The sequence below is a fragment of the Oncorhynchus gorbuscha genome, linkage group LG02, assembly GCF_021184085.1.
Source record: "Oncorhynchus gorbuscha isolate QuinsamMale2020 ecotype Even-year linkage group LG02, OgorEven_v1.0, whole genome shotgun sequence".
In the NCBI taxonomy this organism is placed as follows: Eukaryota; Metazoa; Chordata; class Actinopteri; order Salmoniformes; family Salmonidae; genus Oncorhynchus; species Oncorhynchus gorbuscha.
The window spans coordinates 43,009,942-43,026,452 of record NC_060174.1 but is presented as its reverse complement, the minus strand read 5'-3'; the positions used below and the strand labels follow the sequence as shown (position 1 = coordinate 43,026,452).

Below are 16,511 nucleotides of genomic sequence, written 5' to 3'. Positions count from 1 at the left end.
CATCAGTGATTCATCTATCATCACCTGTTAGCCAGCAGTCATCAATGTAGGCCTATAGGCTTCAGTCAAAATACTAAAAAGATTGCATATCTAAATCTTGAGTTTATTCCTCTTAATTATCTACATCATTCATCCATCCCTGATACAGGGGATCAGGTGAAAACACCCTTGAATGTTGTATTATGTTGTAGTATAGTGCCATTGCTATTCAACAGCTGATATTTGGATGGAAATGTCAAAGTGTTGTTCTGAAGGACAGCAGCATCCCCCAAACAGTCTTCTGGTTCTATTTTCAAACTCTAACAACATAATAGCCCTGGACACATACACAAATGCTTCTTATGTGAAATAACTCATAACCAGTTAAATACCTTATATTATCCCTCTTCACCAGCCAGCTCAATTCAACTGGGACCCAGAGACTGTGGGACTGATCCATGGCTCCTTCTTCTGGGGTTACATCGTCACACAGATCCCTGGAGGCTTCATCTCTAACAAGCTGGCCGCCAACAGGTGAGACCTTCCCACTGCTAACACTCTCACTCCTTGTGACCCTGGGGCTGTCCCAATATGGGCACTGTTTACTATACTGAAAAACTCAGGAAATTCAAGAAATAGAAGGTATTTTAATAGAACTGGTTTGTGGGTGGACTAGAGAGTGTTAAATAGGTGACTGGGGTGGCTCAAGATCATTGACTATTGATAATGGAGGTTTGGAATGCAGACCTCTGTTAAGGTTTTTTTTATACCATCGCTAGGACCCATTTCTCGATAATTCGGTCACTTTTTCAAAACTCTTCACACAGTTCTCCTAATTAACTTTCAGCTTGGCACAGCAGTTAATTTCACGTTCCAAATGCGTTCAAAATACCCTATAACTATCAAAACACTTCATACATGTCTCAAGTCAACTCTTTCTTCCATAACACTAGCAAAGGTTGTCACCCAACAAGCACACATTGTCATTCATAAAACAATGACCTAAACAACACGATCAACAGGTAGCATTACACAATGTTTTCTTTACAAAACAAGAATGACACATCTCTACTGTTTAGAATTCACTGCAGTTTATGTTACAGGAATATATCAGACATGATGCAATACGTTTCAATATGTTTTATGGCATTTTATGGCATTGAGGGATTACCGATACAGATACAGTAGCAATACTAGTCAACTCTGTCTTATGCATTTGGCCACAGGTTCTCATCCACGTCACATCTTATGTCATCTTGGGAAATACACAGAGGAAAGAATATTTTGGCATGCCCTGGCAATCTTCTGCAGATATTTCCAGGCATCCAGCATTCATTGCATCCCGGAGGGACATTTGATCATGTGGATGGTGGTCATAAACCTTCCACCTCTATGAGGAAAATAATTCCTATATGGGGTTGAGGAATAGAGAGTAAGGAAGGAGGAAAAGTGACATCATCCTGGGATGGAATGCAAATCACTCTGTGACTGCACGGGAGTGGTGAAATGCCACATTGTCCCATACAATTACAAACGTTGGCCGATTTCACCTCACTGCAACCCTTTCCTCACCTGGCACAACCCTTCCATAGGGGTCACCCAGGAATGGAATGAGATGCTCGGTGTTGTATGGCCCAATTAGTGGTTTGTGTAACAGGAATCCATCAGAGGATATTGCTGCACACATTGTGATGTTGGCACCCCTCTGGCCCTGGACATCCACTGTGGCTCTTTTTCTAATCACATTCCTTCCTCGCCGCTGTGTTTTGGCCAAGTTGAAACCAGCCTCATTCACAAAGATGAATACTGTATGTGGGGTGTTTGCATGGCTTCAATCTCCATGACTCTCTAAAATAAATTCACAAGGCAACATAAGAGTTAGGCTATTACAGAAGTTTACATTATGCCTTAAAACATGCCATTATGTGCCTCTGCCCTGTTTGGTTTTGTTCAAAACCAGTTCTGTATTTTATAGTCATCTTACCTGGACTTATTGGTTCCTGAGTTGCTTGACTCGTTCAGAGTTCATCTCAAAGGGGACAGTGTAGAACTGCTTCATCCTGACTTGATGTTGTTTCAGGACTTTAGAAATATTTGTTGTGCTTACATTGTCTGCTAACACTCGTCCCGAATCTCGGAGTTTTATGCCATTCTTTCTGATGACCATATCAACGATTGCAGTTTACTGCACACCAGTGAAAATCCAACCTCTCCCGCCTGTAGGAGGTAACCGTTCGGTCCTAAGCAGAAATACAAAAACAATTTACAATTACCCACAAGTAGATTTGGAGGCTTTGCTCAATTTCCTTCTGTAATGTGCAGTTCAGTCAGATGCCCTTGCAGAATGCACATCTTACCTGTTGTTTTGCCAGAAATTTCTCAGAATAGATGCCACTGTTGAGTGTTGCAGATTTGGCTGCACTCTTAGACCAGCCTCTCTCATTGATAGACCATGATTTATTACATGATCAATTATAGTAGCCCTAATCTCATCTGAGACGACAGTTCTTGATCTTCCTCTCAGTCTTCTTTCACCACGCGTACGTACTCCTCTCCCTCTCCCAGCCCACTCTTCTTCCTCTGTCAGCCACTTCTCTATCTCTGGCTGGGTCCATGTTTACATTATAGTACAGCATTATTCCTAAGATGTCCCCTTTGTATAGGTGGTAATGTAATTGAAAGACTAACACCTGGGTAGGTGTTCAGCTACAACGGGAATCAGCTGTGGTTGGTCAAATAGTTTTGATAGTATTTCATTTTTTAGATTTGGAATATATTTCAATACGGTATTACTGTAGAAATGTAGCAAATTTATGTCTTATTCAATTTTGTGTTATATTAGGTTTTGAACTTAAGTTGAACAGTTTTGAAAAGAGTATTAAAATGTGCAAATTGGCCTGTAGGAACACAGAGTTTTGGTGGTGGTTGTGTCTGAGTGAGAAGAGAGTTCATGAAAATTGAAAGATGTAGTCGTTGAATGCATTTTGTGCCAAAGCGATGAAAAATGATCCACAGTTTAGCCCACAAAGACTTCTGTTATGCTCACTGTGTGAAGAGTTTTGAAAAAGTGACCTAAGTATTAAGAAATGGGTCCTAGCAATTGTAAAAAAAATGTGTGTGGTGAGGATTAGAACTGAAAGACGGGATATTTGGCATTGGTAGTCAGTGTGTGGCGTTAGAGCTATAACTGAAAGGTTTCAGGTACCTAAGTGAAAAAGGCATGCAGTGTGTGTGTGTGTGTATTAGGTAAGGGTTAATACCGTCCGGTGTGTGTGTGGTGCGTGTGTGTGTGGTGAGCGTGCAGCTCTGATGGGGCTGATAGTAGTCCTGTAATAAAATCTTCACAGGAAAAGAGAACATGCCATTGACGGAGTAAATAATGAAAGATCTTGCATCTGATTTCTCCCTGAGACGCCAGCCACTGGAATATTACGAGTGTCACTTAAACTTTGTTTTTGGAAAAAAGGAGGGGTGGAAGAAAGGAAGAAAGCAATGGGGATGAAGCAGAATCGTATGGGATCTCTGTCTGTCCCTCAAAGGCAGATGTATTAGAACTGTCATATTGTTATGTTGGATTGGTCATTTTGAGCTGTCAGAAGGAGACCCATTCTTGCAATGCCAGAGATCACACCATATTCTCCTAAATCTAGAACATCTGGAGTCGAGGCTAGGGGAGACCTGGGAGGGACTGACTATTTCAGGGACATTGATGATTGGTGTTGAGTCAATTAGAAGATAGTCTTGGGTGCTCACTTTCTTTTACCTGTGACTGGTTTTAACCTTTAGATCTACAGCAGTACAGGCCATGACAGTAATTGTGGTGGGTTGTTGTTGACCTGGTTGTTGTATGTCAAGTGTTCATTAAGATTTTATAATTCTGTATGTAGCTGTTACTGTATCATACACTCCCTTGCGTGTTTATCTGGACAGTGAAGAAAAATGTATTATTTGGCTCTATATCTCCAGCATTTTGGATTTGAGATCAAATGTGTTATATGAAGCGACAGTACAGATTGTCACCTTTTATTTTAGGGTATTTTCATACATATGTTTTACTGTTTAGAAATGAATGCACTATGTATCTAGTCCCCCCATTTGAAGGTGTCATGGGTAAATGCATTTCAATTAATTCACTTTTTGACAGCATCACTTTTGTTTTAAACAACTTTCCATACATGTTTTCCCATGGTAGAAGTGGTCAGAAAGTCACCGTTTTAACCTGAATGACAAAACATTCAGGAGGAAGTCGTTCAATGTTTACCCATCGTTGTAAGAAGCGGACCAAAGCGCAGCGTGGTGTGAATGCATCATTTAATAGATGATGAAAAACAAGTAAACTGTACAAAAACAATAAACAAATAATGACCGTGACGCTATCATGAGAACTGTGCTGACACAAGCAACTAACATAGACAATCACCCACCAACAAACAGTGAAACCCAGGCTACCTAAGTATGATTCTCAATCAGAGACAACTAATGACACCTGTCTCTGAGAACCATACTATGCCGAAACATAGAAATCCCCCAAATGATAGAAAAACAGACATAGACTGCCCACTCCAACTCACACCCTGACCATACTAAATAATGACAAAACATAGGAAATAAAGGTCAGAACGTGACACATTTTGCATACCCCATACCCCACCCTACCCAAACATCCATGTCTTCATCACTGGAAAAGATAAACGGTTGAGTTTGATATAAATGTTAAGTTTACGAACAGGGTTGTCAAATAATTTAATAATTTCAGGATGTAGTTTTTGTTCCTTTTAAAATTACCCTTTTCTTACTTCAATATCAATTATCTAAAAATGCATAAACTTAGATTTTTTATATATATTTGCATATGTTGTAGCTTAGATCCTACAGGTTGAGACACAACATTCTCTTGAATACAGGGTGGATGTCATTTCAATAATATACACCACCGATCAAAAGATTTAGAACTCATTCAAGGGTTTTTCTTAATTTTTTACTATTTTCTACATTGTAGAATAATAGTTAAGACATCAAAACTATGAAATAACACATATGGAATCATGTAGTAACCAAACAAGTTTTAAACAAATCTAAAAAATATGTTATATTTGAGATTCTTCAAAGAGCCACATTTTGCCATGATGACAGCTTTGCACACTCTTGGAATTCTCTCAACCAGCTTCATGAGGTAGTCACCTGGAATGCATTTCAATTAACATATGTGGCTTCTTAAAAGTTAATTTGTGGAATTTCTTTCCTTAATGCATTTGAGCCAATCAGTTGTGTTGTGACTAGGTAGGGGTGTATACAGAAGATAGCCTTATTTGGTAAAATACCAAGTCCATATTATGGCAATAACAGCTCAAATAAGAAAAGCGAAATGATAGTCCATCATTACTTCAAGACATGAAGGTCAGTCAATATGGACATTTCAAAAACTTTGAAAGCATCTTAAAGTGCAGTCGCAAAAACCATTAAGTGCTATGATGAAACTGGCTCTCATGAGGTCCATGGAATGGAAGACCCAGAGTTACTACCTCTGCTGCAGAGGATAAGTTCATTAGAGTTACCAGCCTCAGAAATTGCAGCCCAAATAAATGCTTTACAGAGTTCAAGTAACAGACACATCTCAACACCAACTGTTCAGAGGTGACTGTGTGAATCAGTCCTTCATGGTCAAATTGCTGCAAAGAAACCACTACTAAAGGACACCAATAATAAGAAGAAACTTGCTTGGGCCAAGAAACATGAGCAATGGACATTAGATCAGTGGACATGTGTCCTTTGGTCTGGAGTTCAAATTAGAGATTTTTGGATCCAACCACTGTGTCTTTGTGAGATGTGGTGTGGGTGAACGGATGATCTCCGCATGTGTATTTCCCACCGTGAAGCATGGAGGAGGAGGTGTTATGATGTAGGGATGCTTTGCTGGTGACACTGTCTGTGATTTATTTAGAATTCAAGGCCCACTTAGCCAGCATGGCTAATGTAAACAGTAAAAAGTACAGGATCCAAAATCGACCCCTGTGGAACACCTTTTGTAATATACAGGAAGTCTGATTTAACACCATCCGTAGATACGCATTTACTTCTAACTGTCAAGTAAGCCTGGTCTAATAGCTCAGCTACTTTAGGTGTGAGAAAATAAATACTCTTAAGTTTTACATTTCTAACTACAAACCTCATGCAACTGCAAAATGTCAGATGAAGCATATACTGTAAAGTATTTATGCTTTTGTTACTGTACAGTATTTATGCTTTCATTAATGAAATAATTATAAAAATAAAATTTCAAAATTCTGATGGTTTTTCAACTATCAGCAGGACAATAAGGAATAAATATCACTGAATCACAGAGCATGGGGAATGGTCTTGATAAATCAATCAGAATTTTATTTGGAAATGTTAGGATTTTTATGCTCTTCACTTGCAGTCCCTTAATAGCTTAGGCCTACACTACTCCCGACCGGTCCCGTTGTACAGCGCCATATTTCCCTAACTGAAACCCTTAATTAAATAGCTTTATCCATGATTGTTAAATTAATCAGCTGATGCATTGGTCCAGAGCCAGGTGGTATTGGTGGAGAGTCACTCATCATTGGTGGAGAGTCAGGCGTCATTGGCGGAGAGTCACGCGGCTGGCGGAGAGTCACTCGTCATTGGCGGAGAGTCAGGCGGCATTGGCAGAGAGTCAGGTGGAGAATGATGCGTTAAAGAGGGCGAGGAATGACATCTGTAAGCTCTGTAAACTCTGGAACTCCCCCTCCTGTTTGTGGACTCTGCAAACAACATGTCCTTGATGGGCTATAAGCAGGACAATAGACCCTTGCCGAGTTTAGGGACTTTAAATGTACAGTATTAATGGATGTTTGCAAGGCATGTCACCTCTCCCATAGCCCACCAAACCCAACTTTTAAAGGGAGAACCATTGTACAACCAGGAGCTCAAATTCTAGCAACAGAACTATTTTAAGGTTGGGATGCCATGAAATTAGATTTTACATATATGGACACTCCTCCCCCTTTCTGTAATCTGTCACATCTAAATACAATATAATAATTTACTTAAATGTATTTATCAGAGACAAACCATTTAACCATGTTTCCGAGAACCAGATTGTCAGGACACGAGTCTTGTACACAAATGTCAATTGTGTAAACATTTGTTTTATCATACATCACACACTAAGGTACAGTACATTAGCCCAAGCCCCTTACAATATTTAAATTCTGAGGGGGTGTTCAGCTTATTCCCATAACAGTTAACAAGCATAGGATCATCTGCAGCTATTTGTTGAGTCTGATTGAGCTGTGCTGAGGCGGGCCTGGTCTGGTAGCATGGGAGGGAGGTTGTAGGGGGAATTAAAGAGGGGTGTGTGGAGGGTAGTGTGGCCTGTGATCTTCCAAAAACTGCGTGGGGCCTCTTTGACTGCGTACGGCTTGTGCATAGCTCAGTGTATCTGCATGCAGTTCCTCAGAAGAAAAGCGATGGGGGGTGGGTGGGGGGCAGTGTTGCTGGCTGTTCTCCAGCCTCTGTGAGGCGCCAACGGATGCAGGTCTAAAGGAGCAACTGATTTGTCTCAGGGAGTTGGTGGCTGGTCTACTGCTCCTGTGGGGTGAGTTGAACTGGCCACCCAAAGCAACATCCTTTAACATCCTTGCGAAGGTGGGGACTGTCTCTTTGTACAGGTGTACATTGTCGGAAAGAAAGACCAGGCTGAGGGTGGGATGGTGGGCCAGGTGTACGTTGGGCCATAGCATACAGTCCCGAGAGATGCTGGCATATACCCTCTGGATGGTGGCAGGGTGGAAATCTCTCTGGAGCAGTCTACTGTAGATATTACAATCTTCGCAAGGGGGAGATGGTGGAGGCCCTCTCTATCACTCCCCTTAGTGATTTGGCCACCCTCTCCTGTTGGGCAGGCAGGTCATTAGTCCCTGTGTTAATGATGATAGGGCTGTGGGAGCCAAGCTGGGCCACAGTCAAGAGCCTCATAGCTCTATCTGTTGTGAGGCGCAATCATTTTGCCACCATTTTATTTGGGAAAAGTTTATTCTAGTATAAACTTTCCATAATTAATATATTATCTGGTTTCTCGTCAGGTCTGTAGAGGATGGCAGGAATGATGGGAGTAATTACAGGTCGTGAGATGGAGGGGCTCAGCTGGGTTGGTGCATTAGTTGGTTGGTTGGGTTGGCTGGTTGGTTGGTGCCTTCTGATTCAGCTGTTGGCTTGGTCCTGGGTTTTTGTGGGACTCTGTAGAGTGGATGGTGGTGGCTGAGAAATTTCTGCATTAGTTCATGTAGCTCCTTCTGCAGGTCCTGCATATGGCTGGTGTTGACTGTTGGCATAGTTACTGCGTTTTGCCTTTGTAACTGTCGCCTCCTTTAAAACATTTGATCTCAAATCCAAAATGCTGGAGTATAGTGTCAAATTCAAAGTTTTAGCTTCACTGTCCAAATAAGTGCATAGGGAAGGGTACAGATGTAGGATCTTAATTTTATCACCCTTGTGCAGGATAAGTTTTCTGCAATGCAGGAAATCTAAAATTTGTACTTTGGTTTCTGAAGTTTCCACTTTGTCAGACTTGACTTTCCCTTTTGAAAAAGTTATCAACCCCTACAAAAATGTACATTACCTGTTGCTGAATGATTATTTCCCTGCTGTAGCAAGCTGGCTCAAACTAAGACCCTACAAGATCCTGTACGCAAATATTGGAAAATGCTACCCTTTGTAGTAATTTTTGCTCACCATTGTTGTCTATAACCTAGTTACACTATAATGTAATGTTTCCCCAGAGTGTTTGGGGCGGCCATTTTCCTCACGTCCATACTGAATATGTTCATCCCGTCAGCAGCCAGGAGGCACTACGGCTGTGTCATGTTAGTTCGCATCCTACAAGGCTTGGTGGAGGTGCGTCGTCTTCAGTGTTGCTGGATTTTGACACTTTCATTGCCAAATTTAAACCAAATCTACTAAATGTAGCCAAATTGAAGGTGGCAACGTTACTCATCATAATGACTGATACATTTGACAAAGCTCATCTACAGTACAGGGACACGTATACAGTACCAGTCAAAAGATGGACACACCATTCAGAACGTTTGACTGGTACTGTATATATCTGTATCTCTTTACTCCAGTTGATTATTTGACCATTCAGAATAAGGATGCCCTGTAATGCTTCCTATACAGGGTGTTACCTACCCAGCATGCCATGGGATGTGGGCCAAATGGGCTCCTCCCCTAGAGAGAAGTCGTCTGGTCACCACCTCATTCTGTGGTAAGTGAAATTAACACTAACCACGTTTCCATCCAGTTTTTATTTGAGGAAAGTCATACCATATAAAAAAAAACACGTGAGCTGTAATGAAAACAAGATTTTAAGGCACAATTTTATAAACACCGACAGATCATTTGTTTGTTCGACATGGTGGGATCTTTTTGTTCTGTAAAATAAATTATGTGTGAAATGGTGATGCGCAAATATTGCTAATATGGGCCTCCTGTAACGATGTTCGTCTGTTGTATGAAGAGAGTCAGACCGAAATGCAGCGTGTAGGTTACTCATGACTTAATAATAATAATAATATATGCCATTTAGCAGACGCTTTTATCCAAAGCGACTTACAGTCATGTGTGCATACATTCTACGTATGGGTGATCCCGGGAATCGAACCCACTACCCTGGCGTTAATGAAAATAATCGCGGTACATGAAATAACTGTATATGAAAACAACAAACGAAACGTGAAACCTATTACAGCCTATCTGGTGACTACAACACTAAGACAGGAACAAACACCCACAAAATACAACGCGAACTCAGGCTACCTAAATACGGTTCCCAATCAGAGACAACGATAAGCAGCTGACTCCAATTGTGAATCGCCTCAGGCAGCCAAGCCTAACTAGACACACCCCTAATCATACACAATCCCAATTACTACAAACCCCAATACGAAACACAACATATAAACCCATGTCACACCCTGGCTTACCCAAACATATACCAAAAACACAAAATATAATGACCAAGGCGTGACACCTCCACCATCTTCCCCCTTGCAAAGATATCAATAATATGCTATATGGTGTGTGGTCCTCCCACTACGACTCGGGTAACCATGCAGTTTGTTAGGCTACAGATTAAATAAATTATGATGAACTTCACAGGTGAAAGTGCAAAAATCGAATTAATTTATTCAATCGAATGGATATTAAAAAATAACCTGCCTGCCTTTCTGTTACACCCATAACCACAATCAACCCTAATCGAGCCATTGAATATATGTCTCATTGTTCTCTGTCCAGAGATGTTTAGCATTGTGGTCAAATGGGGATGGGATAGGTTGTAGTAATGCTTCATTTTATGGGGTCCTTATTACAATGTAACTACATGTGTAATTACACTAACAAGTATTGTAGTTAATTGTGATAACTCATAGTTACACTGTAATAACAACATTTAACTGGTGGCATTTGCAGTCAGTAATGATAGATCTGTAACAACAAATGCTTGTTGCCTTGCTTGTCACAAATGGGCAAGTTTCCACTAAATTCACAAATATTGTGTTTCATTTCTTCTCAGCTGCATCCAATTTAGTAACAACTGTCACAACGTGACAATCTCTCATGGACAGATGCGCTGGGTGTCCAAGATTAGAAAGGTTGGAGGCTCAATAGGCTCAAATAACTTACCTGTCAACACAATTTTATTGCTAGCAGCCCCCCCCCCTTCCCCCAAAGTGTATAATTTGCGTAAATTTGGTTGAGTTTACAAAAACAGATCAGATTACTACTTCTGTAGCTCAGTTGGTAGAGCATGGCGCTTGTAACGCCAGGGTAGTGGGTTCCATTCCCGGGACCACCCATACGTAGAATGTATGCACACATGACTGTAAGTCGCTTTGGATAAAAGCGTCTGCTAAATGGCATATATTATTATTATTATTATTATTATTATTATTATCATTACCAAGTCAAAACAACCAAAAGATGAGCTTCTAATTTAGTCAACTTTATTGTAACATGTAAAAAGACTACAACATAGTACAGCTTTTTATTGTTGGATTCATAATTTGATTAACTAGAATAAACAAAAAATATAGGCCTACTCAATAACATACTTTTTTTTTGTGGTGGTGACTGAAATCTGCAGCGTATAGTATGTTGAGCAACCTAGCCAGCTAGCTAATTCAGAGAGAATAGGATTGTCTTTTTCTCCCCTTTTTAACATTACAAGTAACAATGGAAATCGACAATGTCTGTTTTTTCATCTGTTTCTGTGTTTTCCAATCCTGGAGTCTGAGACCCAATGGGAAAGGTGTCATAGAGAAACAGAATGTAGCTAATTTGTAAGTCGCTCTGGATAAGAGCGTCTGCTAAATGACTTAAATGTAAATGTATATGGGAATATAGCTAAGACAATTAGCCTACTAGCTAACTATCATCAGAGACAGTACAGAAAACTTCCTCCAATATCTCTGCTAACATTATTAGATGTTTTTTTAGGGTTTAAGCCTATAGCTAGACCTAGCTACCCAGCTAGTTGTTGTGTTATCCTGCTAGCATAAAACTTATGGTGTTTGCCAAAACGAATAAGCTAGCTAGTGTTTACTTTAAAAAGGAACTATTCATAGGTGTGTTGACACAAGCTAACATTAACATGCTGGGTGTGTCTCATTTAATAACCTTGGTAATGGATACCCTGAGAACAAGGTTCAGGGAAGATAAGACCATGATCGAGCCCAGCTAGCTTGCTATTTGCCCTCTGTAGGTAGCTAGCTAGATAAAGTTAGCTGTCAAGGCATGGAAAGTCTGTGGATGTTAATTAAGTTAGGAAGCTAACATTAGCTAGCTAGTTTTTGGTATTCTGCAGGATGATTTAGCATATGTAGAATGCTAGCTAGATAGCTAACTACCTATGCTAAATTGTCCAGCTCAATTTCTGTATCCAAAAAGCAAAACAAATTGCATGGAAAACCGACCTTCTCTCTCCTATGTGGACGTGTTTGCCTCCTATATAACCTTTTGTCTCCTATACAACCTCTCCTGTACAACCAATCTCTTATGGCTGTATTTTGCTCACAACTTTCTTCTCGATCTCAGTACCACTGTCACTGTGAGTCAGTCAACACAAATTGTGGGCACGTTAGAGGTTGTTGTTATTTTCGAGTGCAGTGGGCAGATATTGACGTGATCACAATCAAATCAAACTTTATTTGTCACATGCACCGAACATTACATGTGTAGACCTTACCGTGAAATGCTTACTTACTTACAAGCCCTTAACCAACAGTACAGATCAAGAAAGAGTTAAAAAAATATTTACCAAATAAACGAAAGTTAAAAATTATGAAAAGAAACTCAATAAAATAACAATAACGAGGCTATATACAGGGGGTACCGGTACAGAGTCAATGTGTGGGGGTACAGGTTCGTCGAGGTAATTTGAACATGTAGGTAGGGCTGAAGTGACTATGCATAAAACAGTGAGTAGCAGAAGTGTAAAAAACAAATGGGGGGGGGGGTCAATGTAAATAATCTGTTGGCCATTTGGTTAATTGTTCAGCAGTTTTATGGCTTGGGGGTAGAAGCTTTTAAGGAGCCTTTTGGTCCTAGACTTGGCACTCCGGTACCATTTGCCGTGCGGAAGCAGAGAGAACAGTCTATGACTTGGGTGACTGGAGTCTTTCCAAATTTGGGGGCTTTCCTCTAACACCGCCTAGTATATAGCTCCTGGATGATAGGAAGCTTGGCCCTAGTGATGTACTGGGCCGTACGCACTACCCTCTGTAGTGCCTTAATGAAGATGCCTTAAATAAATAAGTGCACTAATGCATCCAAAGTGAGCATGTTCTTCAACTGTGAAACCCTTGCCAGGTTACATGATAAAATAAGGGGTTGTCTTATGACCATTTTAAATGCATTTATAAACATATTATTTGACCAAGCTTAATAGGTTACAATTTGGCAAGCACTGAATGACTATCCCCAAATGTTTGCCGTTGTAACGGCGTTCTTCGTTTGTCGAAAGAGAGTCGGACCGAAATGCAGCGTGGTTGTTACTCATGTACTTTAATGAATGAGTCGCGATACATGAAATAACTATTACAAATACAAAACAACAAACAGAACGTGAAAACTAATTACAGCCTATCTGGTGAACACTACACAGAGACAGGAACAATCACCCACGAAATACACAGTGAACCCCGGCTACCTAAATACGGTTCCCAATCAGAGACAACGAGAATCACCTGACTCTGATTGAGAACCGCCTCAGGCAGCCAAGCCTATGCAACACCCCTACTCAGCCGCAATCCCAATAACTACAAAACCCCAATACGAAATACCACAAAATAAACCCATGTCACACCCTGGCCTGACCAAATATATAACGAAACACAAAACACTATGACCAAGGCGTGACAGAACCCCGCCCCCCCCCCCCCCAAGGTGCGGACCCCTGGACGCACCTCAAAACCATAGGGAGGGTCCGGGTGGGCGTCTGTCCTCGGGACGTGGACCCCACTCCATTAATGTCATAGTTCCTCCCCTTCGCGTCCTGGGATAATCCACCCTCGCCGCCGACCATGGCTTAATAGTCCTCACCCAGAACCCCACTGAACTGAGGAGCAGCTCGTGACTGAGGGGAAGCTCGGGACTGAGGGGCAGCTCGGGACTGAGGGGCCGCTCGGGACTGAGGGGCAGCCCGGGACTGAGAGAAAGCCCAGTACTGAGAGAAAGCCCAGTACTGGGAGGAAGCCCAGTACTGAGAGGAAGCCCAGTACTGAGAGGAAGCTCAGGCAGGTAGTAGGCTCGGTAGATCCTGGCTGGCTGGCGGATCTGGAAGATTCTGGTTGACTGGCAGATCTGGAAGAGACTGGTTGACTGGCAGATCTGGAAGAATCAGGTTGACAGGCAGATCTAGAATATCATGGCTCTGGCAGATCTAGCTGCTCTATGCAGACTGGCAGCTCTGGCTGCTCCATGCAGGCTGGCAGCACCTTGCAGACTGGCAGCTCCTTGCAGACTGACAGCTCCTTGTAGACTGACAGCTCTGGCTGCTCCATGCAGACTGACAGCTCCTTGCAGACTGGCAGCTCCTTGCAGACTGACAGCTCCTTGCAGACTGACTGCTCCTTGCAGACTGACAGTTCTTTGCAGACTGGCAGCTCTGGCTGCTTCATACAGACTGACAGCTCTGGCTGCTTTATGCAGACTGACAGCTCTGGCTGCTTCATACAGACTGACAGCTCTGACTGCTCCATGCAGGCTGACAGCTCTGACTGCTCCATGCAGGCTGGCAGCACCTTGCAGACTGGCAGCTCCTTGCAGACTGGCAGCTCCTTGCAGACTGACAGCTCTGGCTGCTTCATGCAGACTGGCAGCTCAGGCTGCTCCGAACAGGCAGGAGGCTCCGGCAGCGCTGTAGAGGAGGAAGGCTCTAGAAGCGCTGAACAGGCGGGAGACTCCGACAGCGCAGGAGGGAAGGAAGGCTCTGATAGCGCTGAACAGGCGGGAGACTCCGACAGCACAGGAGAGGCGAGGCACACTGTAGGCCTGATGCGTGGTGCTGGCACTGATCGAGGACACGCACAGGAAGCCTGGTGCGGGGAGCTGCTACCGGAGGACTGGTGTGTGGAGGTGGCTCTGGATAGACCGGACCGTGCAGGCGCACTGGAGCTCTTGAGCACTGAGCCTGCCCAACCTTACCTGGCTCGATGCCCACTCTAGCCCAGCCAATACGAAGGGCTGGTATGAACCGCACCGGGCTATGCACCCGCACTGGAAACACCGTGCACTCCATAGCATAACACAGTGCCTGCCCGGTCTCTCTAGCCCCCGGTAAGCACAGGGAGTTTGCGCAGGTCTCCTACCTGGCATAGCCATACTCCCTGTAAGCCTCCCCCCAATAATTTTTTGGGCTGACTCTCAGGCTTCCATCCACGTCGCCGTGCTGCCTCCTCATACCAGCGCCTCTCCGCTTTAGCCGCCTCCAGTTCTTCCTTGGGACGGCGATATTCTCCAGGCTGAGCCCAGGGTCCTTTTCCGTCTAATATCTCCTCCCAAGTCCAGAAGTCCTTTGATCGCTGCTCCTCACGATTAACAGGGAGAGTTGGCTCACGTCTGACTCCTGACTCTGCCACTCTCTCCCTGAGCCCTCCCCCAATACATTTTTTGGGGTGACTTTCGGGTTTCTTTCTGCGCCGCCGTGTCTTTCTCTTCGACTCCATTCTCCTATAGCCCTCTTCGCACTGCTCCAGCGAATCCCAGGCGGGCTCCGGCACTCTCTCTGGGTCGACTGCCCACTTGTCTATTTCTTCCCACGTTGTATACTCCATACCTATGCTGTCCATAACGTCCTCCCTTCGCTGCTCCTGCTGCCTGTTACCACGCCACTCGGTCCGTGTGTGGTGGGTGATTCTGTAACGGCGTTCTTCGTTTGTAGAAAGAGAGTCGGACCGAAATGCAGCATGGTTGTTACTCATGTACTTTAATGAATGAATCGCGATACATGAAATAACTATTACAAATACAAAACAACAAACGGAACGTGAAAACTAATTACAGCCTATCTGGTGAACACTACACAGAGACAGGAACAATCACCCACGAAATACACAGTGAACCCCGGCTACCTAAATACGGTTCCCAATCAGAGACAACGAGAATCACCTGACTCTGATTGAGAACCGCCTCAGGCAGCCAAGCCTATGCAACACCCCTACTCAGCCGCAATCCCAATAACTACAAAACCCCAATACGAAATACCACAAAATAAACCCTGGCCTGACCAAATATATAACGAAACACAAAACACTATGACCAAGGCGTGACAGCCGTAACTGTTTATTAATGTGGTAAAAATGTTTGATTGATGCTTGATAAAGTAATTCATCCTTTGTCAAGCCCCACCCTCCTTAGCTACAATTGCTTTACATGTAAAATCCACTGTTAAACAATTTAACAATTTAAACTATTTATTTATGTAAAACCCTGTTTTTGGCATAGTGCTCATAAGCTTCCATGCATTTCAAAAGAAAGCAGGATCTGGGCCTGGGCATCATACTCCAGAGCCCTTTATAGCTTATGTTGTCAATGAGGTGGTTGGTTTTAAATTGGCTAATATTTATCATGTGGTGTGTTCAGGTGAAAAATGGTGTGTTCAGATCTTATCGGAAACCTGAACATTTGTAACAAGCATGGTAACAAACCTTAGTTTACATCTCTGTAATTACAGACTGCAGGTACCACCAGTTACATGTTGTTAGTACAGTGTAACTAGGAATTATTACAATACTATACATATGTAATTACACTGTAATAAGGACCCCTTAAAATTATGTGTTACAGGGGTGATTTCCTTTTGCAGAAGTCGGCTGTTGTTCTCCCCGAAAATGCATTAAAACAGTCATCTTTCATAATAAACTGGAGCCATGACAACCGGTGCTTCCAAACCCTTTTGACATCACTTCTGAATGAAAGATTGCCCTCACACACTTCACCTGCTCGCTCTGAAGGAGCTTGCTCCCTGGCCT

General features: G+C 42.7%; 1 protein-coding gene across 1 annotated transcript in view; it reads left to right on the top strand.

The window, feature by feature from the left end:
* LOC123992857 (vesicular glutamate transporter 3-like) overlaps window positions 1–16,511 on the top strand; it is a 44,286-nt gene that overhangs the window by 10,447 nt on the left and 17,328 nt on the right. The window contains 3 exon segments of the mRNA XM_046294429.1: window positions 395–513; window positions 8,763–8,877; window positions 9,160–9,247. Of these exon segments, the coding sequence (XP_046150385.1) occupies window positions 395–513; window positions 8,763–8,877; window positions 9,160–9,247 (322 nt within the window).